Source organism: Nothobranchius furzeri, chromosome 5 (genome assembly GCF_043380555.1).
Source record: "Nothobranchius furzeri strain GRZ-AD chromosome 5, NfurGRZ-RIMD1, whole genome shotgun sequence".
Taxonomy (NCBI): Eukaryota; Metazoa; Chordata; class Actinopteri; order Cyprinodontiformes; family Nothobranchiidae; genus Nothobranchius; species Nothobranchius furzeri.
In genome coordinates, this window is record NC_091745.1 from 67374582 (window position 1) to 67402521 (window position 27940).

A 27940-nucleotide genomic window follows, 5' to 3' on the forward strand; every position below is an offset into this window, starting at 1 on the left:
CTGGAAAAAAAAGTACAAATAAACAAGCGGAATCACGGAGAGTTATCGAGAACATCCCATCTAAATTATTGGCTCATAACACATCAGTCAAACTGCCCTCTGACCACCCCTCCCCTCTCCATATGTGCACAAATCACGCATTCCTGGTGCAATGGGTAAAATGTCCCATTCTGTTTGAAATTTTTGTTTAAGAAGTTGTTTTACATGTTCTGTTGAGAGTTCTGTTTATGTGACGGACCTGTTGACTGTGAGCGCAGCCATTACAGCATGACTGAATGAACACGTTAGCAGGACCAGACCCAGCAAACTCTAGTTAGCAAAACCTGTCGAATGATAGACAGACGACTGCTGTTTATGTGTTCTTCAGAAAGATTGCCCAGAAACACTTGTTTTCCTGCCTGATCTGGCCACTGAACGTTTCAGGATGAAAATAAACACAAATTTCTTGTTTCTTACAAATAAAAGAATAAGCAAGAAAATACAAACACATAAAGGGATCTAAGGGTTATACCATGTGAGTTAGGACTGCATCGCTCACATGAAATTTTGGTAAGGCAGATATATGTATATTTTAAAAAAGTAATTAAATATATATATATATAGAGAGAGAGAGAGAGAGAGAGAGAGAGAGAGAATATTGAGACAATATTTCACAAAGTGGTCAGTAACTAATGACATCACACAACATGTGTTCATCATTTATGAATTAAAGATTTAATATGGGACACGGACACTCTGGCGACATCTAGTGTTTAGAGATGGTAGCTGCAACAACCGAAAATATTTTCCAGCCGTCGGGGTGTTGGTTCACTGCTGACACGTTAAGTGACAAGCCAACACCATGTCCAGTGATAAATTGTACAGGGTGAGGACTAATTTCTACTAATAAGTTTATTTTACAACAGTATTTATTGTTAGCACATGTTCTGGACTCAGAATCAACTGGTTGACTTGTCAAGTCAGCCATTTCACACAGTCCCAGCCTCGCCTTGCCAGCGGACTTTGGCTTTAGCGCAATGGTGCCCTCTAGTGGTTGGTAGATGTAAACATAAACCCAGCGTCGTGCCCGACAAAAGTAAGATTTGATTATTTTTTAAATATAACTTTTAAAGGAAAAACTATACATTCATTCTGCACACATCTAAATGCCATGTGGAGGTATTATTTAAAGCATAGCTTTTTATTAAAATGCTCCATATTCCACCATTAAACTTTGAGTTCAGACTTTGATTTTTACCTCAACTGAAATTCTGTTCAGCCACAGAACCATTGATTACATAAACTTTTATGTGTTCATTAGTGCTGAAATATTCTAATAATCTCAGGTAATTGTACCTATAGCTTACTTGAAATAAAATATCCCACTATTTTAATATTACATATCACGGTCATTAAAATAAAAACAGAAAAATATCTTTTCTAAGCATTCATCAGCTACATTCTTTAAATCCAAGTAACGGTGGTTCCCAAACAAGAGTTGACGTCTGTGGTGATGAATTACTGATTATATGAAAATACTCCAAGGCGATATATATATATGTATGTATATTATTTTATTATTAATGGCTAAATGAAAAGATTTGTCTAAAATATCCAAAACTCTGTAGTCTAGCTTGAACCTGCAACACATTTTTGACATCAGGATTTCTGTGAGAGTATGACTCAGCTTTTGTTGATACAGATTATTTCAGTCAGTTGTCATGTGGAAACATTACAGGCAAACACATCTGAAACTTGAGAAAAATACAATAAAACATGAGGAAAAACAGCTTTTGTGTTTTGTTTTATGCTATTAAATAACAGCATAGCATTAAAAATTCCACTTAATGTCCCAAAAGAGTGGAGCTGCTTTTTCCGCAGCTGCGCCTGTGACCTCCTCGTGCTGGCCGGGATGTGGAGTAACGGGATCCTCCTCTAATGTTTGTGCTAGATGTGGAAGAAATCAAAAGTAACATTTATACTGCAGTCAGTATTATCAAAAATGACAACAAAACGTAAAGACCAAGTTCACTCTCATTTACAATGATCTCTAGTATAAATGAATGACTCAATGTTAGTGGGAAAAAAAGCTCTGGCGTTCCTGCATCAGGAACTAGCAGTTAAGCAGGGTCTACACTACACAATTTTTGGCCCATTTTGAGCCAATTTTTATGTCTGAGTAACTTTGAGGGTGGGACGAGTTTTGAGCCTTGCATCATGGAGTTTACTGGGGCTAACAAGAAAACACCTCACCACCAGCTCCCAATTGGGACTTGTGTGCTCATCCCTCGTGAGGGTATCATACTGTTGAAGCAGCGCTGCGACCCTAATGTGCCAGAAACGCTCACACAGTGCATGCGCCAACATAGCTGTCCAGCTATTTCCGTGTCCACGCCTCATAAAAACAGTCAATGGTCCACACAAATCGCCGCTTTTTCTTTATTACACTTTTCTCCGCACACAACGGCAAATAGTGAGAAAGCGTGATTGAAGTGTTAATGTCAAATAACCTTTTACTTCCTGTCATTCGTCTTCCTCCTCCAACACCCATAAACCCTGCATGTCTTCCTACGCCTGAAGCCTGAAGGACAACAGGCATAAAAAACAACACAACAGTCTCTGGGTCTTTTGGGTTTTGGACTCAGAGGTCCAACATAATGTGTAAAAAACACAATTTTTAGCATTGTTTTGTTTAGAGTGTTGCCATCCCAATCATGAGCATTGCTCTGCGAAGTAGTCATACAGTTTGAGATGGAGCTGGATGCAATGAATGATAAAGTCACACAGTGTACGCCCAGCCTTGAAAACGGCAGGATTTTGAGTCTTAGGCTATTTCCTGATATTCGAACATCTCTTTTCTGATTCCTAGCTTGAACATGACTCTACCACTTTTGATTTGCAACGTTGATGTTTTATCTCCACAAATACCACAAGACTGGAGGAGTTCTGCCATCCTGTGGAGTTGCTATTGCTAACGAGTGGCTTCTACTAACCGAGACGCGGTCTACTCTCTCCTGGATGCTAAATCAACAGCAACCTTCCATGCCATAAGCCTAAATGAGTGAGTCAACGCATGCTAATTTCCAGGGTGACGTATATTTGACTGGATATTCTTATCTGAGTGTTTCCCCGTCTATTTTCTGTCGGCGATTAATGAAGGAAATGAATGGAAGACTGTTTTCCGAGTAAAAAACTGTTTCTCTTGGTCTTTAAAATAAATTTAGATATTTGCTAATTTCTGATTAAATGGCCTCCTGTGATTATATTTTTGAATTAATGACAATATTTATTCACAAAAATGGTCAGAAAACGTAACTCACTTGACAAGCAGGTAATCAGAGGCTCCTCCCACTGGCCGCCAGGCAGGCATTTGATAACAGGGTTTAGCTTCTGCACAAACCCCTCCTCACAGTGGTACCGTACCCTGCTGTCAGTTTCGTAATGCACTCGCTTCCTCCCGTACACCTGAGCATGAGGAACCCGAGGGGGCTCTCCACAAGAGGCTGTTGGAGACAACTTCATCAGAGGGCATGATTTAAAAATAAAACTGCACAAAAGGAGACACCAGAACACGAGGAGAACTCACAGACACCCTTCTTGCAGGTGTAAGACAGATGGTAGTTGCATGGCACATCACTCCAGCGGCCGCCATCGTGCCACACCATCACTGTGCAGTCCTCACCGGACAGGAAGTAGCTGTCAGGCTGACCTTTGTACCAGTTTTCATAGAGCTGATTGGAAGTAGATAGGATATTGAAAATTGCAAATGCTAAAGAATCTGAGTGAAATCAATGTTTCTACTCCCTTTAATTAAGATTAGGGTTAAAAATGCATTTGAAAAACTTTCTCTACATGAGGATAGACATCTACAATTCCATCTATCCATCTATTGTTGTCTGCTTATCCAGGGTCAGGTCACGGGGGCAGCAGCCCAAGCAGGGAGGCCTAGACTTCCCACCCCGGCCACTCGGGCCAGCTCCTCCGGGGGAATCCCAAGGCGTTCTCTGGCCAGGTGAGAAACAGTCCCTCCAGCGTTTCCTGGGGTCTCGTCCTTGTTGGACATGCCCAGAAAACCTGACCAGGGAGGCATCCAGGGGGCATCCTAACCAAATGCCCAAGCCACCTGAACTGGCTCCTCTTGACATGGAGGAGCAGCGGGCCTACTCCGAACCCATCCCAGATAACCGAGCTTCTCACCCTATCTCTAAGGGAAAGTCCTGACACCCTGCGAAGAATACTAATTTCACCCGCTTGTATGCGCAATCTTGTTCTTTTGGTCACTACCCAAAGCTCATGGCCATAGGCGAGGGTATAGGAATCTAAGATTTGTAAACTGAGAGATTTGCCTCCCAGCTCAGCTCTCTCTTCACCACGACAGACCGGTACAACGCCTGCATCACTGTAGAAATCTAATTTTGTTTTTTTTTTAGAGCTTGTTGTTAACTTTCAGTTTTGTTTATTATGCTTTTATTTTTCAGAATTCATTATTTTCTGATCCTTTATTTGAACACAAAATGGTTGGTTTTATTTGAAATGGGGGGGAAAAAAACAAGATTTTAAACCAGATTAAAAAGGACTTCAATGTGTTTTACATTAAAATAAATGAATAAATACACTTACCAAAGGGTTCCCATCAGACCAGTGGAAATCCCCCTCGATGGTTCTGTCATTTAATCCAATCCACTGATATTCTTTGAATTTGTCTAAATGTCAAATAAAACATGTTTTATGTATTCAAATGATAGAATAACACAAATACATTGTAAAACAACTTATGGAATACTTTGCAACCTGATGTGATTTTAAAGCTAAATTCTCATTTTAAAAGAAACATTCAGAACTGATTTTTCACTAATTTGTCAGTTTTCATGGTTCTTGTGTTGCTGCTTATCCAACATCACAGCCACGGTTTTAGAATGATCCATATCATCCATCTGCTATAAATAAACCTGAGGAATGTCAGATAAGCATCCCATCGCCCCCGCCAGACAAAATACAGACAGCAGCTTTACAAATGTGATATGTTCTGAAGGAAAAACAGAGGATTTCACCACTAAAAAGACATGAGGGGATTTTCTTTACATTTGATCATGTCTGGACAAATGTTCCCACTTTAAATCTTTAAAGGGAACAAAAAGGAGGAATGCTGGTGAGGGAGATTGAGGAAGTGATGAACAGAGTAGGTCTGGAAATCTTTGGAAACAAACCAAAGTCTTTAAAGTAAGCTCTATTGCCTTTTACTTTAGCTAAATAGAATAAAATCTGTATTTAAAGATATGTAATTGGTTTTAAAAGGATTTTCAAACAATATGCCAATCACTGAAAACATAAATGCATGCTTTAATTCCTTTGTTTATTAATTAGAAACATGAAAGATTTTCCTGAGCTGGACAACAACGAACACTAAAACTAACTTTAACTAAATGGTAAATCACATTTTAGGATCTATAGTTAATTAAAAATGCACTGAACTTAAAAACTGACAAAATAAATCCTATAAAATGTGAAACTGTATAAATAAAAAGTTTATTATTATTTTGTTGCATCATTTTTGGCCTAACATTAATGTTACTGCTATTATAAATGGTAAATGGTAAATGGCCTGTATTTGATATAGCGCCTTCTAGAGTTCTTGGAACCCCCCAAGGCGCTTTACAACACAATCAGTCATTCACCCATTCACACACACATTCACACACTGGTGGGGATGAGCTACAATGTAGCCACAGCTGCCCTGGGGCGCACTGACAGAGGCGAGGCTGCCGAGCACTGGCGCCACCGGTCCCTCCGACCACCACCAGCAGGCAACGTGGGTTAAGTGTCTTGCCCAAGGACACAACGACAGCGACAGACTGAGCGGGGCTCGAACCTGCAACCTTCCGATTACGGGGCGAGCACTTAACTCCTGTGCCACCGTCGCCCCAATTTTTAATGCTATGCTGTTATTTAATAGCATTATAATCACTTAGATGTGCTGTTGCTCCTATTGTTCCAAATTAATTTTAAAAAATGCAACAAACGCAACTTTTTTCATTGTTTTTTTTTGCCTGGCGAGGACAAAAATGGTTTAAATCTGATTATTTTGTATAACCTAATCCTTGTCACACGCCTGCTTTCCTTTTTTACCGTTGATGTAGTCCTGCTCCTCTGGAGTCATGAGAGAGAGGAGATGACCTCCGCACAAGCGACAGTGCTGCTCCGCCGCCTCCCAGCTCTGCCGTCTGCCAAAGTGACGGTAACAAAATCCCTGAAACTTCTCCCATCCTGGCTCACACTCCTCCAGATCTGAGACGAGGTGGGTTAGTGGACAGAAGCTGTTGATGTTATTTCATAGAGAGGGACACGGCTAATGTGTGAACATCTGTGTGTTTCCACACCTGTCTGACACAAGGCTCCTCCATAACCGGGCAAACAGAGGCACCTGGCAGATTCTCCCTCTAGACAAGTGCCTCCATTAAAACAAGGATTCTCCAGGCAAGAGTCTGCAAAACATCACAAGAGAATAGGATACGTGTATTTGTCTACAAAGTCTGAATCAAATACAATCCAAATCTAGGATGTATAAGTTTAAACCTGGACAGGAAAACTCTGAAGAGAGTGAATAATATGTATAATAATGCATGAGGAGATTAGTGAGTTCTGCAAACAGATCAAACACTAAAAAGCAAAACAAGTGTGTTAACCCGAGTTAGTAGCTGCCTCATGAGACTTTTCCAACTTGGGCTATGAGAGAAAGAAATGTATTCAGTAAAATTATCTAAAAATATACAAAATCACAATTTGTATCACAGTAATAAAATAAATACTGGTACATGTATGTGTATGTATAAAGAGTTACCAGCAGAGGGCGCTGTTGAATTAGCTACAACAGCTGTTAGGAAACCATAATACCTTTAATCAGATAACACATCTATTTTGTGTTAATAAAACCTTTTAATCCAACACAAAGGGGATGTTTTGTATAAGAATGAGCCATTTATACTTAAACTTTAATTCAAAATGAAAAGTTACCATACCAGTTTAGTTATGAAGAGCATTTAAAAACAGCAAAAACAGCACCTCACAGGTGGTTCGGTAAATATGCAAGATTAACAAGCCATCACAACAGAGAAAACATACATGAAGAATAAAACAAGAGACGTTAATCCATGATAGTGAGTGAGAGAGAGAGAGAGAGAGAGAGAGAGAGAGAGAGAGAGAGAGAGAGAGAGAGAGAGAGAGAGAGACCTTTCTCGTCTAAAAAATAGTAAATAAATATTCAAAAATCGGGCAACATATTAGATATTTTAAAATATTGATATAATTTCAAACAAGAAACAAGATGACTCATTATTTTTTATATCGACATGGAGCAGCTTGCTCTATCGCTAAGCAGTCATTACATGTATTCTCACGTGTCTGCTTGATCAGGAAACCTCTGGGTCAGTGTTCTGCCCTAATCTTTGCATTTGGCTTTGTGGTTTTAAATTATTTGGAGACGTTTGTTCATGTTTTAGCGAGTCTTTTCAGTAGCTGCTGACAGATTGGTTTATCCTGCTTGTGTGGAGAGATGGGTCAAAGCCATCCCCGTGTAATCAGGAATCAGGTACGGAGAGCTGCTGCTCTTCTGATTAATTTGCTGAGAAATTTATGTGAACAGTTTCTCAAGATAGCTTGAAGGGAGTTAATTTTCAAAAATTTTACAGGAGGAAAAATGTCGAGACATACCTGTCGTATATTGGAATTCAGGTAAACGATATCGAGAAGTTTCGGTCCATACACACCTCCTTGACTTGCAGCAGGAACTTTTTCAGCAGGTAAGGATGGACCCATGGCTGTATGCACCACCCTGTCCTTTCCATAATTCTCCAGGAGAACGGTGGGAGCTACAGTGGTGACATCTGCATCTGTGGTGAGCGCTGCCACGGGCGTGTCCTCATCCTCAGGATGCCAGGTGCAGATGTCAGCCGAGGGCTCATTTGTGGTGGCGTCTGCCTCGCTTTCCTCTGATTCTTGTTCTGTTGAGACAGCTGATTCACACACACACACACACACACACACACAATTTATATTGTGCGATCTATGAATGAGTAAAAACGGATTTTGAACATTTCTAATTTTACATTTTAATGCCAATATTATCTGAATTGTTCTGTAATACCTTTAAAATGAACTTGACTCATGGCTGTAGTTAAATGCTGACTCTTGGAGATCTCCTCAGGTTTCTCATTGACAGGAGCCTCGGCGCTGTATTCCCAATCCGAGCGAGACTCCTGTGACGTTGGGATCAAAGGAAACGGCTCCCAGCTGGGCGTGAGGGTCATTTGAGGAATCAGTGTGACGTTTGCCTCTGACTGTGGAGGTGTGTTAGAACCAGTCTCGTCAGTCGTGTTCTCCGCTGAGACAGTCGGGTCAACCATGAGAACCTCAGGTGTCATGTGTGGGGTTTCTCCTGAAGATTCATCAAATTCCTCTCTGGAGCCTCTTCCTCCTGCTGGATCGTGGTCTACGACACTCTGAACTGTACTAAAGACCAATCCATCCTGATCAATCTTCTTCTGCATCTCCTCCAGAGGTTCTACAGCAGATGAACTATTATTGTCTGGATGAAATGTTGCAGTTTCTGGGTGGCTGACATGAAACTCTGCAGAAGATGGACGCAGGGTCACAGAGTCTGGAGATGGCTGTGAGGAAAACGTGGTGTTTTGTATAACAAGAGCATCAATGCTGCTATCATCTGTGATTTGGACGGCCTCTGATGTTGGGATTTCCGCTGGATGCATGAAGCCACTCAGCTCTGCAGCATCATCTGGTGCTGCTTCCTCTGAAGCACCACTGAAATCCTCATCACCATGATTCACTGGGATAACAGACTCTGCTAGCACACCTGAGCCCTCTTGAGTGGGATCGAATCCTGTCAAGGGAACATAACGGGAATTACTGGACTACTTCTGCAGAGTTTCAGACTAAAATGTGGGGAAGGGGGCCTGAAACATTTAGTATTTTAAGATAAAAATGCATAAAAAATATTAACATGTTAAATGTTTGTGTGTGTGTGTGTGTGTGTGTGTGTGTGTGTGTGTGTGTGTGTGTGTGTGTGTGTGTGTGTGTGTGTGTGTGTGTGTGTGTGTCTGCTCTGTCTTCTCGATCCCCAGTGAGTCGTGGAGGATGGCTGCTTATACTGAGCTAGGATCCTCTGGAGATTTCTTCCTGTTTTAAGGGAGTTTTCCTCTCCACTGTCGCTTTAAGCTTGCTTAGTATGAGGATTGCTGTAAAGTCACTGACGCAATTTGCTGGGTTCCTTATATAGGAAACATTATTTCTGATTGGCTTAATGAACTGACCTGAATTGGAAAGTTTATTATGTGAAGTGCCTTGAGACGACTCTTGTCGTGATTTGGCGCTGTATAAATAAACTTGAATTGAAATGAAATGTTTACTTGTGTCAATGACTTTACAGCAATCCCCATACTAAGCAAGAATGTAGCGACAGCGGGGAGGAAAACTCCCCTCTAACAAGAAGAAATGTGTTGTGAAATCATTGTTGCAACACTTTACCTTTGATATAATCATCTTTTCTGAATTTACTCACTTGATTCTGACGTAGGATCAATTTCAGAGGTAAGAAATATATCCAGACCCTTCACATGCGTGCTAGAATCAGGTGTATCCTCGTCCGAAGGATTTGTAGTCTCCTCCTCAGATGCCTCCTCTGTTGGATGGGTCTCAGAAGTGCTGCTAGTAAAAGACGGCAGCGGTGGAGTGGTGGAGGGGACGTTCATTTCATCAGAGTGCGATGAAGTTGCGACACTCAAAATCTCTTCAACCACGTCAGTGATGGTTTCTTCTGGCGTTCCTATAACAGATTCGGTTGAGGAGGGATGAGCCGAGTGGACATCGGTTGTGTGGTCTTCTTGTGAAACAGGAAGGTGTCCCTCCTCCTGGTGCTCTTCAGCCAAATCAGATTCAGATGCAGCATCTGACCAACCTGTGCTTTCAGTAGCAGGAACAGGATCCTCTGTTAGTTCTGTACCTACTGAAGTTGTCACATCTGTCGTGTCTTCAACAGTTACAGCGTCAAGCTCTGGAGTTGTAACAGGAGACTGTTCCTGATCCGTCTCTGGGTGGTCTTCAGGTGCCGGCTGTAGTAAATCTGGGAAGGAGGACTTCTTTATCAGCTCCCAGGTATCTTTGGTAAATGAGGTCTCCTGGTGCTCGGATGGAGGAGTTCCAAACCCAGGACGATTTTCTGCGTCCTTCTCTACTGGATTCATCGTTTGGGCATGTTGCATCACTTCAGCCCCCTCTGGCGTTACGTCGCTCACACTGACATCCTCCTGGGTCGTTGAGAAAACAATGTCTTGGCCAATGTCTTCTGGCTCTGTAGCGAGAAAATCATGGGGAGACTTGGTGTAAGCGCCGTTATCACCTAGAGAGAAAAGCACAAATGAAACTCTTCAGACCACGCTGATCCTCACGTGGAATAACTTAGCTCGCTTACTCTTGAAGCAGTAGACATCATGGCGAGAGAGAATGTCAGGGAAGCCCGTCTGGTTGCTGTATTGATAGATAGTTTTGACTCCAGGCTCACCACCACCACAGCGCTCTCTAGGGGTGACGATGGGGTAGCGCACGCTCCCATCTGCCAGCCACCCGGGGCTACAGTGGTTCAAGCCGTCGTTCCAGGCTGCATAGAGTTGAGCTGTGGTGGCCAGCTCCGCGCCATGACTCACGCAGTAGGCCTTGGCCTCCCAGTAGGTGAAACGCTGGGGGGCGGAGCCATGAAACACATCACCTGTCAGAGGGAAACACCAAAAAAAGTAAATCTCTGTGTAACCCTAGTAGATGAGCTGGAATTCTAACATGCAAATATCAATAAAAAGAAGCTTTTCAAAATAAAAGAGGCTGAAGTTTTACCCTGAATATTCTCCACATAGCAGTAGACATCATAGAGCTCATCGTGCTCCAGCAGCCCGTAGTTTCTTACTCCCGGCATGCCGTCCATGTCTCCGAAGCAGCCCTCTCTTGGCATCTGAATGGGATATCTGTGGACAGATGGTCACACTTCAGTGGAGCACCAGCTGCCTCTTTTTTCTGTAATAACAACACTTAATTGGGTGCTTCTCTGAGTAATGGGGTGTGCAGATATAATTGGTTTGAGATCAAATGAGCTCCTCTCTGGATAATGTGAGAGTTGTGACGGGCAGATGCGGTGAACTTTGACCCTTTCTGACAGAAAAAACAATCAAGCAACTGGAAGAGTTCTGAGAAAATGCAGTTTGAAAGCTCTGAAGCTAAAGACTGTAGAGGATCTGGGTCCTGTAGGTCCTGACCTGACAGACTGGTCTGAGAGCCAGCCTGCGTCACACTGCTCGTATCCGCTGTGATAGGCTGCAAGCAGCTGCTCTGGAGTGGCGATTTCAGCCCCGATCTCCTCGCAGGCCTGTCTGGCCCGCTCAAAGGTAAAAGCATAGCGGCTGGATGCATCACGGTAATGAAACACCACACCTAAACGAGCCAAAGGCAAGATTTAGTCAGATCCTTATGTCATCAGTCTGAAAATGAAATGTATCAAAATATTCAATTTACTATTTTTAACAACTATTATGTAAAATATTTCAGAAATTAGCCCTTTATTTTGCAGAAGCTAAAATACATTCAGATAACTTCTTAATGGACTTTATTTATGGTTCTGTGTGTGTCTCACCTTTAACCTTGACCTGAGCCACATCATCAGCATCCTCCAGGCCTTGCTGCACCTCGCAGCGGTAGAAGCCGGTGTCGTTCTGCATCAGGTTCTCCAGATGCAACGTGAGGTCTGCAGGGGAGAAGGCGTAGTTGAGCAGCGACGCTCTGTCTTTGTAGGCCTCGCTGACTCTCACCCTGTCGCCGCGGGCAACCAGGATTTCCATCTCCCGGCCCTCACTCAGGATGGTCCATTTGACCCTGGGCACAGAGAGCACGGCATGGCGGCCGTTTGTGGGCGGGGACGGCGGAGGAAGGGCCAGTGACACCAGGCAGGGTAGGGTCAGAGAACCCCCCAGAACGGCGATCACAGGCCGGTTTAGGGGGATGGTGACCTGGAGAAGGTTTGAATCATCTGACAGGAGACAAACAGTTAAATATTTGTTTAGATATCTTCAATCTGAATATGTTGTTTTATTCATTACATAAAAATCCATGATGCAATACGCATGATGTCAGCACAAGCAACAAACAACAGGACAAGATTGAAAAGCACCCTGCAGTGCCCAAAAGGTCAGAGGTCGCCATGATTTTATGGAATGGCAGATGTCGGTAGTAGACGGCAGAGATGAAAATGACAAGGGCGGAGAGGAACTGATGCGTACCTGTTTCGTGGTGGGGGGTGGAGGACGACGGCAGGACGAGGACACACAAGGTGAGCAGCAGCACAGGTAGAGGGACGCCCACGCTAAAAGACAAAAGCAGCTTTAGAGACAAAACAGATGAGCCCTTCTCTCCTCAGAGTCTGAAAATAACCTGCTCTGGTAGAAATGAACACAGGTCTGGTTTTTAACAACAGTTTTATCCCTGTTGCTGATCATTTTAATACACTTATAATAACAGAGAACTGCGTGATAATCCAAAAACACTCATACATTTACTCTACAACTGAAAAAATATATAAATGAAATGCAAAAGGCTTGCTGTTTTTTATCAAATCAAACTTTATTTATAAAGCGTTGTTCTACCTCCAACAGAGGTGCTGTTGGTGGAAAACGTAGCAGTTTGGTTTTATTTTTTCATTATTCTCATAATGTCATATTATTACATAATAAAATACAACATTTAATTAAACATCTAGTCAATGAATAGCCAATTCTTACAACAGAATGATTAAATTAATTTATGTAGCAGGTTTAAAAGGTTAAACTAGGATCATCTTTTGATGAGTAACGATGGAGCTGCTGTTGTTTTGGTTGAATAAACATTAATTAATTAACAATATGCAGGATCTCGTGTGAAGATCAGTTTTGGGTTTGCTACGTTTGACAACACACACACACACACACACACACACACACACACACACACACACACACAAAGAAGAAACCCATTGTTGCACGTCATTTGCTAAACTTTTTACTCCATAAAAAAGTACATTAGAATATTATATTAGTTAAAGGCTAATTACAATTAATTGTATGTATTGCTACATCTGTAAAATACATAAATTAGCAGTAGTGTGTATCTTTGAAAAGGAAAATGGGTTTTATGGGGTTAAAATCTACCTTCTGGGTAAATGTTGGAACTGAGTAAACATTAAGTTTGAACAAAGTCGGGTTATGAGTCACGGTGGAGATGGTGAGAGAATGCACTAAGTCTACAAGCAGCCCCCCATGGGAAAATGTGTGTGTGTGTGTGTGTGTGTGTGTGTGTGTGTGTGTGTGTGTGTGTGTGTGTGTGTGTGTGTGTGTGTGTGTGTGTGTGTGTGTGTGTGTGTGTGTGTGTGTGTGTGTGTGTGTGTGTTTGCTGAAACAGAAACCCAGACAGAGACAAAATGAAGGCCTGTCTGTGTGTTCTTGGAGCTTTGGGCTGCTTGTGAGTCTGATTTCAGTAGCTGTGAAGTGTGAGTTGAATTCTGATTAAACAAAAAAAATAAAATAAATAAATAAAAACTTCCTGAGGGCAAATAAAAAAATTCCAGCTTCCAGCTACAGAGTTAACATTAATACCCCCACCACTTATTAAAATAAAATTAATTCTGATAGAAGGTTAATACACCGATGTTTTTCAAGTTACAACATTTATGCTGAACTTTATGTTGTCCAAATAAAGCCAATAAAATTAGTTGAAATAGTAAACAGTGAAAGTGGATTGACAAAGACGTGTAAAACAAATTGTACAGAGCTAAATTTAATATTTCATTTTAAAAAATCTCATTTTGTTTATAGGGTGTTAAATAAAATCTGCTTTCCTGTTTGCCAAGCCAAAAGTTGTTTACATGATGGAGGTTTCATCTTTATGGGGGAAACCCAGCTGCTTTAGCAATCTTGTTTTAGAAAGAGTTTGGGGCTGAAAATTGCAATTTGATGTTACCAACAAATAAAAACTGCAACTAACTTCTGCTGACTCATTCAAAAACGAGGACATCTGTTTACTGTAGTTACTGCAGTTGGACTGCGAGAAATAAATTCTAAAACAGGAGGTCACCAGCCTTTCTGAAGCTGAGAGCTATTACCTCTGCTGATAACTGAGTCTTTTGAAGTGCTACCAGGTTGACATGCTAAATTTTGTCTTTCGCATGGACATTGGGGGCAGTTCCACTGGACTGGCAGACCGGGGTGGTGGTCTTTCTATGTAAAAAGTGGGACCATAGAGTGTGTTCCAACCAAGCCCTCATAATTCTGCAGCAAATATGAAGCCAAAAAGGAAGTGGCAAAAATTGCAGTTCCATCCTCATTCCACCCTAGGGTCTGGGAGCAGAAGAGAGCAAATCCTCATGGATTAGCTCCACCTCTTTTCCCATTTCTGGATTGTCTGGGCATAACGGGACCTGTGACACAGTCACTGATTCGATCTCGTTTGGATAATTTGGACCCGCGATCTGAATTCCACATTTCGAAGTGAAGGAACCTGGAGTCAAGCCACTACGGGAGAGCACCTCCTTCTACACACCACAGACACCGTTGACCTAAGCTGAGGTGCCAAAAAGTCCTACGGCCCCTGAAGGCCGCATTCAAGCTTCTGGGTCCGGCTGAACAAGCCCGCAGGACACCTCTTTGGCAATGGAAAAAGGTCTGTGAAGCATCTCATCTGGCTGACTTTTGTGCTAAGCCGATTCATGAATTCAGATTATTACATTTCTTTTGTGGCGTGTTTTATTTCCATTCCAAATCTCATTTTAGAAAGAGTTTGGGGCTGAAAATTGCAATTTGATGTTGCCAACAAATAAAAACTGCAACTAACTTCTGCTGACTCATTCAAAAACGAGGACATCTGTTTACTGTAGTTACTGCAGTTGGACTGCGAGAAATAAATTCTAAAACAGGAGGTCACCAGCCTTTCTGAAGCTGAGAGCTATTACCTCTACTGATAACTGAGTCTTTTGAAGTGCTACCAGGTTGACATGCTAAATTTTGTCTTTCGCATGGACATTGGGGGCAGTTCCACTGGACTGGCAGACCGGGGTGGTGGTCTTTCTATGTAAAAAGTGGGACCATGGAGTGTGTTCCAACCAAGCCCTCATAATTCTGCAGCAAATATGAAGCCAAAAGGGAAGTGGCAAAAATTGCAGTTCCATCCTCATTCCACCCTAGGGTATGGGAGCAGAAGAGAGCAAATCCTCATGGATTAGCTCCACCTCTTTTCCCATTTCTGGATTGTCTGGGCATAACGGGACCTGTGACACGGTCAAAATGGCGTTGGTGAGAACCTCCCATTTAGGCACAAAAACTTATTATTCAAGCCTATGGACACAAATTGTCCAGTATATGTGTCGATGGTTCCAACTACATGGGGATCACACTCCTGAGTCTCCCTAGTAGGGTTATGGAGTGGAGGGTCTTACAGTCAAACTTTGGATCCAGGAGAACCAATGTGGTTACATTCTGGCTGTGGAACACTGGATCAGCTCTATACCCTTAGGGGGGTCCTGGAGGGTGCGTGGGAGTTCGCCCAACCAATCATGTGCTTTCTGGATTTGGAGAAGGCGTTCAACTGCATCCCTCAGGAGGCCCTGTGGTAATATACTTTGGGAGTATGGGATTACTGGGCCCTTTGACACAGGCTGTTAGGTCATTGTAAGACCGGTGTCAGAGCATGGTCTGCATTGGCCGCAGTAATTCGGACTCGTTCCTAGTAAGAGATGGACTCCGCCAAGGCTGCCCTTTACTACCAATTCTGTTCATAGCTTTTACGGACAGGATTTCTAGACACAGCCAAGGTGTTGAGGTGTTGAGGGGATCCATTTTGGTGGCCAAAAAAATCTGGTTTGTACTTTTTGCAGATAATGTGGTCCTGTTGGCTTCATCAGAACATTATCTCCAGCTTTCGCTGGAGCGGTTCACAGCCGAGTGTGAAGCAGCTAGGATGAGAATCAGCTCTAAATCCGAGACCATGGTCTTGAGTCAGACAGGAGTATGCCTTCTCCAGGTCAGGGCCGAGGTCCTGCCTCAAGTGGAGGAGTTTAAGTATCTCTGGGTCTTGTTCAGGAGTGAAGGACATCTGGAGTTTAAGATCAATAGGTGGATTGGTGCTGTATCCAGGATTTTGTCTTTATCAAAACCCTGGTATTTTTCTGTTTATCCACAGTCAAAAGGTGTTTTAGGTTGTTCACCATTAAAATTCAAGGTGTTCCAAGTAAATGTTTAAACTTTTATCAGTAACAAACCTAAACTGCTTGTGCTGTGTTTTTTCTTTCATGTTAAACTTCTGCCATTGTGTTTCACCAGTTCAAAACCATGCTAAAAGTGATACAGTCAAGCTTAAGACCTGAAGTTAGTTCTTTTCTGTTTAAAGTAATACTTTTGAGGCCTTATTTGGAATAACTTTGTTAAAATTGTGAGCATGAATCTCTCATGGTTGGAAGACTGGGTTATTTGAAAGAGCCACAGTGCCATCAAGTGGTTAATGAGTGAAATACATGTGGGCAGGGTCCGAAATTAACACTCGCCAAATGCGAGCAGATTGCTCCATTTGGCGAGTAAATTTTTGAGCTCTATCTGCCACATGGCGAGTAAACGTTTGCACCAAATTAGTTATGTTTATCAGTCATCTTCCATGGATTTCCGACACTCCTCCCGCCTGCATGCAACGTACACAAATGTACGCGAAATGTGAACGCCACATCCAACGTCATTTCCACCTATCCCATTCAATCAGTTTATCAAGTTAGCAGTTAGCTTCGTGTTAAAACTAGCGGTGAAATGTGGCGGTTTTTAACTGGAGTCAGCCAGCCTTCCAAAAGAAAACTCGTCGAACTGGAAGAAAAACCACCAGGACCAGTGGCAAGCAGAAGATTTTGTGAAAAGTGGCGAACTGGAGATGGCGGAGTCGTAAGACACTAGCTACATTATGATGGCCACGTAGCGTTGCTGCCTTTCACAGACACTTTTTCCTGCACGTGCTGCCAACAGGAGCCGTCTTCTATCAACTGTCCCTCTGCATTCTTCAAATATCCAAAAAATGCCAGTACTTCCGACTTTGTCTTCTTTGATGGATAACAAATGTCCCGAGTGCTGCCGTCTCCTCCTGCCATTATTTCAGCTTTAGCTTAAAGTTTTGGTCGTAAACATCAAAGTGCGCATGTGCCACCGGCAACTTCTGCAGATGATACGGTGGCTGGTAAGGGCCACCGCGCCTACACCGCAGCCATGGTAATCCACCGAGATAATATATATATTTTTTTAAAACAAGACGGTTATTATTATTGTCAACATTTTTACCGGGGTTTACTGCTACACCGGTTACCGTGACAACCCTAGCCCTGACACACTTTCAGATATTCTCATGGTGCAGCTGTGCTCTCCAGAGATCAAGGACTATGACCCAATTGAGGCTGTAATGCTTTGGCACAAAGACGGTGTCAGAAGCAGGAGGCCAGACTTCATGGACAGAGAAAACAAGGAGTCTGACTAGATTTCAATGAAAGACTTCATAAAAACATCTCTAAAATAAATAAATAGTAAAAATGACAAAAGAGTTGTTTTTCTTATTAAATGATGTTTTAATTATTTTGTCACTCTGTTTGGAATCAACATAATATAGAATAACATGCTTTAGGTAGATCTAAATCATTTAGAATTTTGGCCGGTAAAAAATATGCTTGGCCGGTAGATTTTCATCATCTACCGGCCAACTTGGCCGGTGAGTAAAACATTTAATTTCGGACCCTGCATGTGGGTGTGACCAAGAAGTTTATAAATCCAGAGTTAAGACCTCGTGGTGGCAGGAGCAAAGAAGAAAGATGCCTTAAGCGAACCTCTGCTGGGCTATTCCACCTGGGCCCATAAAAGTTGTTAAACCATTAGCTCTCAAAAGTTAAACTCAGTAAACTCAGAGCTCCATTTTGTTTTGCTTTGACTTTCTACATGAAACCGGAAGTCGGCGCGGTCCGGTCGAGTCCTCGCATTAAGAGTTAAACCCAATTTGGAACAGTTTCTCTGATTCGATCTCGTTTGGATAATTTGGACCCGCGATCTGAATTCCACGTTTCGAAGTGAAGGAACCTGGAGTCAAGCCACTACGGGAGAGCACCTCCTTCTACACACCACAGACACCGTTGACCTAAGCTGAGGTGCCAAAAAGTCCTACGGCCCCTGAAGGCCGCATTCAAGCTTCTGGGCCCGGCTGAACAAGCCCGCAGGACACCTCTTTGGCAATGGAAAAAGGTCTGTGAAGCATCTCATCTGGCTGACTTTTGTGCTAAGCCGAATCGTGAATTCAGATTATTACATTTCTTTTGTGGCGTGTTTTATTTCCATCCCAAATTCACGTTTAGCTCTCAAGATCCCCTTTCTTCTGCCATTACGAGCCACACGAACACAAACACACACACACACACACACACACACACACCCTTGCATTCTTATACCCATAGGAACACACACACATGCTCACTTTGTTCTCCTTTCAGAAATTATTCCTAAAATTTACTATAATCCTATGTGTCACCAAATTTCCCCTTTTATTACAGACTAGTTATGTTACAGACTAGCACTGCCATAAAGCTTTGGGTTTATTCACTTACTTATTCTTTTGCATGAAACAATAAGCTGTGTTTGGTTCTCTTTGTCAATTGTCACATCTGATGTTTGTAATAAATTCATAAAATTTAAATCATGCCTGATCCTTGTCTAGCGATCTCGAGAATAACCGACACATTCTGTGTTTGAATTCATCCTTTAGATTAATTTGTGGTGTTAACTCTGAGACCGATTACATTGCGAAGATATAGATATTAAATCCAATGGTCCAGTTCCGAAAACTGGTGGTGCCCCGATTAATTAATATAAGATTATAAACAAGATAAATCTACGCCACATTTAAAATATAGATATAAATCTATATTTATCGCTTCATCCCTTTAGGGGTCGCCACAGCCAATCATCTGCATCCTCTACCCTCACACGAATTAACTTCATAACCTCTCTCACCTCCATTAATCTCATTTTTGGTCTTCCTCTCAGCCTCCTGCCTGGTGGCTCCAACCTCAGAATCTTTCAACTTATGTCATTTTCTGTTATCACACGTCACACCTGACACTTTTCTCCACGCATTTCAACCTGCTGCACACACTTCTTCACCTCTTTTTGACCCTCTCCGTTGCTTTGGACCATAGACCAGAGCAAACAAGAAGGGGCTTAGAGGCGATCCTTGATGCAGTCCCACTTCCACCTTGAACTCCTCTGTCAGTCCTTTAGCACACCTCACTGCTCTCTCATACACATTCTGCACCCCTCTAACATTTCTCTGTCACTCCAAACTGCACTACAGCTCTCTCAGCACCATCACACGCTTTCTCTAAATCAAAGATGCACATGTTTCTGACCTTCTCTGTTCCTCTACCAGGATGGTAATCCCTGTTCTAAAACAAGACTGAAACTGTACATGAGAGTAAATGTGGACATTTGACTGAAATCAAACAATCATTGCAGCCAGCTTTTGCTTCTGAATGGAGGAAACCTTAAACTTGCAGTAAAGGAAAAATAAATGTTACCAAATAAGTTCCTTAGAAGAGCAGATGCCAAATAAAAACACATTCTTAAAATAATTACTCAAAGGTTTTTGGATATCTAAGTTTAGCTGTGACATTTCTAAAATAATATCTTAGAAGATGCCTCAAGGGATAAAAAAGCTGCTGACAATAATTTCCTCTTATTATCTCATAGATAAACAGAGATGATGTCATGGATCAGAATCTGTCGTATTGTAGCATGAGTTGATTTCTATCCAACACAGTTGGAAGGAGCTGTTCTTGATAATTTGGTTTATGATAAAACATCAGCTAAATATTTTTTCCAGATGTGGGATTTTTTAATGTTTAAATGTTTATTGTTTTAATATCATTTACACATTGTATCAGATTCACATTAGCCTTTAAGCCTTTAAGGGATACTATGCAACTATTTTCAAATCATGTTCTTGATAATGACCTATTATAGGGTTAATGAAATGTCACTCAGACCCCTATTGGCCAGAATATCACACTTGGATCGTCGCAGTGTTGGTCTGGTCCCTGTTGGATTTAGTAAGTTGTACGCTGGCATGCCTGGTGCTAGTATCTACTTCCAGCACATTTCCTATGTTTTAAATCATGAACACAGCTGATTTGTTTGATTTAGTGATAAACCACTCCTGTAGACACTAATGAAGGCTGAGGAAACATTTCAGCTGTTAGATTATGGTGTCAAAAAGACAAACACACAGCAAGGAGATAGATTTCACTTTTGGTTTCATTAAATGGACACTAGGGGGTGCTAAAAGCAAGCCAAAACTGCAAAGTATCCCTATAAAGCCAGGGTAATCAATTCCGGCCCTGAAGGTCCAGCACGTTTTAGTGGTTTCACAGATTCAGCACACTTGATTTATCAGTGCAACAGCTCATCCGGCTCTGTGTTGAAATAGAGTTAAAACTAAAATGTGCTGGATACCGGCCCTCCAGACCCGAAATTAAATACCCCTGCTTTAAAGCATCCAGAATGAAGTCTTACCCCCAAATTCCACTACCTCCGCTCCGCCCCCGCCTTCCGCAGCCGCTCGCTTCCAAACTCAATTTTTACTGGTACCCGCTCTACAACGGCTCCGCTCCGGTGCGGAGACCTGAGGTGGGCAAACAAGCATGCGCGGGATTTTCGAGATCTTGCGATACAGTCCGAGCAATAAACGCGGAAGTTAGATCCAAACACTGGTTGTGTGGGAGAAGCATCGGCATGAACTGTTTAATCTGTCCATCATTTGTGTTGAGAGATCAGCAGTGTTTGGATCAACAAAGTGTGACTACTTTGATAGTAGAAACTGTATTTATGGCTTACCTTTGTGCATTTAAACTTCAGCCGCCATTGATAGTTGTTAAAAGGTGTTAAACCTGTGCATATGAAACAAAAAACGCCTTTTGTTTATCGATTTATTGTGAAAAACGGAAGTTGTGCTTGCTCCTTTTCCTGTTGGGCTGTTGTGATGTCTGTCCATTTACTGCGGAGGTGCTCCGGCGTCCGGCGAAAATAGGATCGATTCTATTTTTGCCGGACGCCGGAACAGAGGGCGGCACACTGCGCCGCACTGCCGGAGCACGGCCGCAGTAGTGGAATTGCTCTGATTGACTACAACGGGACCGATTTTGCTCCGGCGTTCGTGTCGGAGCGGAGCGGAGCGGAGGTAGTGGAATTTGGGGGTTAGGATTAGTACCTTCATAAATGACCCATTCTAAGCATGTCTTCTGCCCTCTGGTGGAGGATCTACAGGTGGCGAGGGCCAATTTTATTCTGTTTTTTGTGATATTGTTGAATAATCATATAATAAAATTAAACATAATATTATACAGCTCCATTTTTGGTTCTTTTAAAACACAGGAAAGGTTTATCTTTACCTTGCTGACAGTTTTGTTTGCCGACTGAAAAACATCCTCAGAGCTGACGCTGATGGTGGCGTCACTTCCTACTCCGTTTATCCGCGGGCAGCAGAGGACATTGTCGCCCTCTGCTGCCCGTTCTCCCTTCTTCGATGATGCAGTCCCATGCACGATCCAATGTGTAGACGCCATCATCTCTGTTCATAGTCCTGCATCCACGTCTCCTTATCTCTATAGCTTTTTTTTATCCATCTTTTGTATTTCTGTTGTTCGGTGTTTATGATCCTTGTGTTGTCCCAGTCCATTATATGTTTTTTTCTTGTACAGTGATCTGTTACGTCTGACTTCTTTATTGTTCTTTCTGCTTCTTGTTTTGCTGCTCTTGTGTTTTTTCGACTTGTTTCTTTCTCGCACTCCTCTCTATGTTCTATTGTTCGTGTGTTGGGTTGGCGTCCGGTTTCTCCTATGTATGTTTTATTGCAGAGTTTGCATGGGACTTCGTAAACGACTCCACATTTAAGTCCAGCTGGTATCTTGTCTTTTGGATGTACTGGTCTGTTTTTAAGTGTTGTGTATGGTTTTGTTGGTGTGTTATGTTGAGTTTTTTCATTGTTGCTCTGATTTTTTCTGTTATGCCTTTTGGAGTAGGAAGTGACGCCACCATCAGCGTCAGCTCTGAGGATGTTTTGCAGTCGGCAAACAAAACTGTCAGCAAGGTAAAGAGAAACCTTTCCTGTGTTTTAAAAAGAACCAAAAATGGAATTAGAAACTAGACACAGTAAGACCACACCAAAGATATTATACAGCTGTTAAATTTGTTTAGTCAGTTAAAACAAATAAATTCACTCTTATTATTATTATTATTAACTTTTTTTTTTGAATTTAGGCTTTAATGAGGTAATAATAATAACGATTCTGTTTTAATTTCCTAGCTTAACCATCAGACTAAAGAAAAAAACTTTTAGCACTTTGTGGAAGTCCTCAGAAATATAAACCTTCTGATTGATGGAGCTTTTATTTTAAAAAACTTCTGTTCTAAAGTTTCATTTACTCATAGAAAGCAACCACAAAGAGAAGAAGAAGAAGAAGAAGAAGAAGAAGATGATGATGATGATGATGATGATGATGATGATGATGATGCAGGAAAAGGTGGCAAATTCTAAAAGGCACTAAACAAAATATGAGAAATGAGGCAGTAACTGCATTATATAAAAATTGATTATCAGCCCATTTGGCTTCGGTACACCGATCTTCTAAAATTTTAAATATATAAATCAATTTTCTTTCCTTCTTGTCACTCACACACCCGGTCTGACTGCATCCCATGAAGCTTGACGAAAGAGAGAGAGAGAGAGAGAGAGAGAGAGAGAGAGAGAGAGAGAGAGAGAGAGAGAGAGAGACAGAGAGAGAGAGAGAGAGACAGAGAGAGAGAGAGAGAGAGAGAGAGAGAGAGGGAAGAACAGAGAGCTGGGTTTCCTCCGGCTAAAGATGCATCCCAGGCAACATCTCAAGTACAAAGGCAGGCATCGTGAAGTGGCTGAATAGTCAATTACTTCACCTTGAAGGAAGGGAGGCTGCAGCCAAGAGAGGATGTTTGACCACTTATTTTGCAAGAAAAGGCCATTTGAGGCTGCAAATGAGGGGAAAGGGAAGCTGTGAGCTACATTCTTAAAGAGCTTCATCATCTTTGTGAGTTTGGCCCATTTTGACACTCCATCCTGTGTGACGACAAAACCGGTGGCTGACCAGCTCAGAGTGGAGCCAGTGCTAATAAAATGAGTTTTAAAGCAGCATAAACTCCTATAGTACCCTGCTGTTTGTAAGATATCTGTTTAAATATCTGAAAGAAAAGCAAATGTGTGCATGAATCAGATTTCTTTTATATTTGCAAAATTAAAGAATCCTTTCAAGCACTTTCAATGTGAGTTTTCAAGAACTTTCAGCACCATAGTCTGATGCTTTAGCAGTACATAAATCCTTAGAACATTTATTATTCCATGTGCTATTATTTGTTTTACAACATTTCAAGCACTTTTTCCCTATTCAGGCACTTTCAAATGGGTTCAAGGATTTCAAGCACCTGTAAATACCATCCTTGTTATGTTCTTTCTGTTTCTTTTCAATCTCCATTGTTTTTTTCTTTCTTGCTTAATACACAGCTTAGCAAAGCTTTCCCTTGAATTGCTGACAGTTTCGGCATCACACAGTCACCATCTTCATGGATGTGGGGATCGGCTGGGAAGGGGTGGGCAGTAGAGGGCAACATCGTCCCCTGCTACCCGTGGAAGTGACGCCATCAACACTGACAAGGCTATGAAGATGGGACAGCAGTAGCTCAGTTGGTAAAGTGGGTTGTCAGTACTTGGAAGGTTGCAGGTTTGAACCCGGCTCCCACCAGAGAATTCAGCTGTTGTGTCCATGGGCAAGACACTTAACCCACCTTGGCTGCTGGTGGTGGTTGGAGGGACCGGTGGCGCCAGTGTTCGGCAGGCCTCGCCCCGCCCCAGGGCAGCTGTGAGTACATTGTAGATCATCATAAGCAGTGTGTGAATGTGTGTGTGAATGGGTGAATGATTGATTGTGTTGTGAAGCGCCTTTGGCGGTTGTAGAACCCTAAGAAGGTGCTAATATTACTGTTTTAAGATGGTGATGATATAAATGTTCATGTGATGAGACTTTATGTTTTAACCATTAGAAGTAATATTTTACTGAGCAGCAACCAGCCCCACTCAGCCACTGAAACTTTGTTTCAGTGGCTGAGGCCGTTCATCTGATCGGACCTATCCCTTTGAAGTTGTTAAAGTAAATTTGGAAAACAAATTAGTTTAGAACATGTTGTCATGCTTCTTAACAACATTCTAACATTGTACAGTAGGAATGTAAGAAAATATCGATATGGCAACATATGGTGATTTTTTTCCTGCGATATTATATCGATATTCAAAAGTTGTGTATCGAATTTTTGGAAGACTTTACATGCAAACATTTATGTATTCTTTTCTTTTGGTGCAATTCAAACGCCAACCTCTAGTTGGCACCAGTGTGCAACAGGTTTTGTTTCCACCATTGAAATGTAAATCCCTCTATTATGGTTCAGATACCTCATGTTAAACATATGTATCAGTTTGGGCTATTTATTCAAATTTTCTACAATAAATTCAGTCTAAAAGTATCACAATATATCGTGATATTCCGTATCATCTCCCCTACTTATCGTATCTCCAGAATTTCACCAATACACATCCCTATTGTATAGCTATAAATATATTGTGGACATTTAAAAAAATAAAACAATAAAGTGGTTCTCTCGAATTTGTCGAAAGCAACTATTGGACCATCCGGTTGTTGGTCTCGCCAAAACGCCGCACTTCCAAGGGTCTCCCATTCATTACACACTCAAGCGTTTAGCAACAGAACACCACTGGTGTGACAGGTTCTCCGCTAACAGCTGGCTGCCACCACTTCAACTTTAGGACAAACTACCAGAGTCCCAAAAATTAAAACACCATTTGAAGTCACGGACATTAAGAGAGGTTTGAACCTAGAAACAGTGACTGGTGTTTAGTGCTCTCTTGTTTCCTCTGGCAAAGTGGGTTTCCGGTTCTGGGAGTAGCGTCTCAGGGAAGGGGTGAGTGTTCCGTGACTGCGTCCAGAACCTAGCTTGTTCTGAAATTCTCTATAGCAGCTTTAATGTTACAGAATTGGAATCATTCACTTGTCATGATGTTTAAATGAAATTCAAAGGTTTGCAGGATCAGTATTGTTGCAGCTTTAGACTTAAGACAAACTTGCTTTAGAAATGTTAAAAAAAATAAACCTCAATTTATTATTACAAGCACCTTTTGACTAAAAATCAAGTCCACATTTAACTCCATCTTGTTTTAAATGTCAGTTTACAAAGTAGCTATAAAAGTGGTGAAATAATAATAATAATTTAAATCAGCAACGCTGAGACTATCATCTCCACTCACTCATATCTGTTGCAGACACGAACATGACTGATGCCAGAAAATCAGTCAAATCTACTGTTCCTTCTAACAATCTTTAAGCTTTGAAATCTTCCAGTTGTTTGATAAAAACCATAGCCTCCCACAGCTGCGTCACCAACCTTTTTGAGAACACATTAGTTCCTCCAGCTGCCGCTATTTCTGTGAATCCTGTTCTTAAAATAACTTGTTTGTTCTCATTAATGAACTGATTAAAGAACACTTCTGGACATTTTGTAAAATAATTCAGATCTGATAAGTTGATTGAATATAAAAATCAATCAAAACGAATAAACTCAATGGCCCTGAGAGTCTCACAACCAGAGGACTGGACCGTGCCCCGGACGCCTCTGTCATTCAGCTCTCAGAATAGGTTCTGGACCACTTGCTGAGCCACCATTAGACCACCCTGACCTCCCAGCTGCTCCTCCGTTTTCTCACGGACAGAACCAACGTCGTCTCTCTGTTTTGCCCCTCCTCGTCACTCTGGCCCACCAGCCTCACATCACACCACCGCCTCAAAAGGAAGCCCATCTCCAGGGGCAACCTTAACCCCCTCGACCGGCACAATCTAACAGGAAGCAAGGAGCAGCCAGGGAGGGCTGGAAGCAAGAGAGACCTCACAGAGGAAAGAAAAGAAAGAAAGAGGCTCCGTACAGCACGACTGAGGGAGGAGAGAGATATTAGGTTCACAGGAATGAATTGGAACAGTTCACCAGTAAGTCTGCAGAAGCAGCTTTGGGTTAGACTGGCTGTGGTGGAGGGAAACATATTTCAGGCTGTTTCTGATGCATCTCAGCATGAAGACAAAAACTTATCAGGATGTGAGTCTAAGAGTCTAAGAAAATACAAGTATGCACTCACAATTTGGTTTCAGTCACTTTTCTGATAGGCTGCTGCAAACTCAGTAAAAACACTACAGCAGAACACTGAATACTGTTTTATTATGAGTACAGATTTGCAGATTTCCAAATGATCACACTTTTTTATTCTAGATTAGAATAAATTATTTGTTAGTTCATTCAGATGAGTTTGTCAGCTAATATTAGGGCTTTTAATAAAGTATGTACCTTAATTTAACATAAAATATACATACTCAGCAATGAAAATTAAATTAAATTACTGGGCAGATTTTTATTTGGGAATTATTCAGAGATAAATAAATAAATACATTTTACCAAACCATGAATGATTAAATTACAAATGCATGCTTACTGGAAAAGCTATTTCCTGTTTTAAAACTACCTTTTTCGTGATTAATATTATTTGAAGGTGCATTACTAAGATGCTTCAGCAGGTGCCGTATAACTCTATTACTCTAACTCCTCATTTTGTGCCTGGTCTGGATGCATTTTCTCTGCAGAATTCTGCAAAGATGCATGCACATTCTTAGAGACAAAAAGACGAGAAACAAGTCCATCACGATAGTGATTACTTTTTTAAAATGCACAAAACACAACGAACTTACTTCATTTTGAAAGGGGTAAACTCTCGGTCTCCTTGTGTGAAGCTGCTGCGGTCTTCTGGAGGAGCCTTGCGTCAGGTGCAGGTTTTATTGCGCTTCTGGACCTCCAGCTGCCGTTCAGCGCCGAGGGAACCGACTCGTTCCCGCCGCTTGGATGAAGAGGGAAGAAACCGGGACGAGAACTGTTAAACCCCCCCCCCCCCACACACACACACACACACACACACACACACCACCCCACCCCCCATCCTCCCCTCCCTGCGCCCCCCGTTTGAAGACTCACAAAATCTGGGAGGTAAAAATCTGTACAAAAACAACCTTGATGATTAGTTTTATATGCAATTATCGAATATACATTTTAAAAAGCGATTTTCCAAACTAAAATCAGACTTAATAGTTTTAGATTAATTTCAATCACTGAGCAGTGTGACCACTAGGTGGCAGCATGCAGAAGATCAGACCAGATTTACTTGTAATTTCACTGACTTGAAACAACCCTACTCTATATTAAACTGTAGATTTTTTCTACTCCCAGCCATATTACCAGATAATGACGTCATAAACCGAAGAAGAAAACACCCGCAAAATGTTCTGTTAGTGTGTGTTGGGTTCATCCAGCATGACCTTGACATTAAACCTGCAAGTAGCTGCAAAAATGTTGCTTTTTAACTTCTACAGATAACTTTTACTACGTTTATCTTATGACTGTAGCAAAGTTCTATTCGTTCTCAGCAGGAGAAAACAGTAGGACATTTGGCATATTGAGAAATATTATTTTTCTCACATAATCAAATTTGTTTAGGTCTCTCATTAATAGGGCAAAAATCTGGTGAAAGTGATTTAAAGTTCAAATGAATGGATTTTAAATGGTGGTGTTTTTCTGCAGAAGACGTGCAAAGAAGAAAAAAGGTCACCCAGGAAGTTTGATTAAAAATGCTTCAAAAATGAAGCCAATTTTTTTATATGGCTAAGATCAAGCATGCCAGTAAGTTGATCTGC

The 27940-nt window shown here is 41.7% G+C and overlaps 1 protein-coding gene across 2 annotated transcripts; it reads right to left on the minus strand.

Annotated features, from left to right (window-relative positions):
- Positions 1-1532: 1532 nt before the first annotated feature.
- bcan (brevican) lies at positions 1533-27086 on the minus strand. Of its 2 annotated transcripts, none has more exons than XM_015949954.3 (15): positions 26945-27086; positions 12309-12391; positions 11666-12058; positions 11292-11466; positions 10876-11003; positions 10460-10753; positions 9551-10339; positions 8120-8872; positions 7743-7988; positions 6357-6461; positions 6106-6264; positions 4600-4682; positions 3566-3710; positions 3300-3482; positions 1533-1926 (listed from the first exon to the last, which is right to left on the minus strand). In XM_015949954.3, the coding sequence occupies exons 1-15, from the start codon at positions 26947-26949 to the stop codon at positions 1811-1813; spliced, it is 3657 nt and encodes a 1218-aa protein (XP_015805440.3). In that variant the 5' UTR covers positions 26950-27086; the 3' UTR covers positions 1533-1810. The 2 variants fall into 2 exon arrangements, with proteins under 2 accessions (XP_015805440.3, XP_015805439.3); XM_015949953.3 differs by having other exon boundaries at positions 9551-10387.
- Positions 27087-27940: the final 854 nt, after the last annotated feature.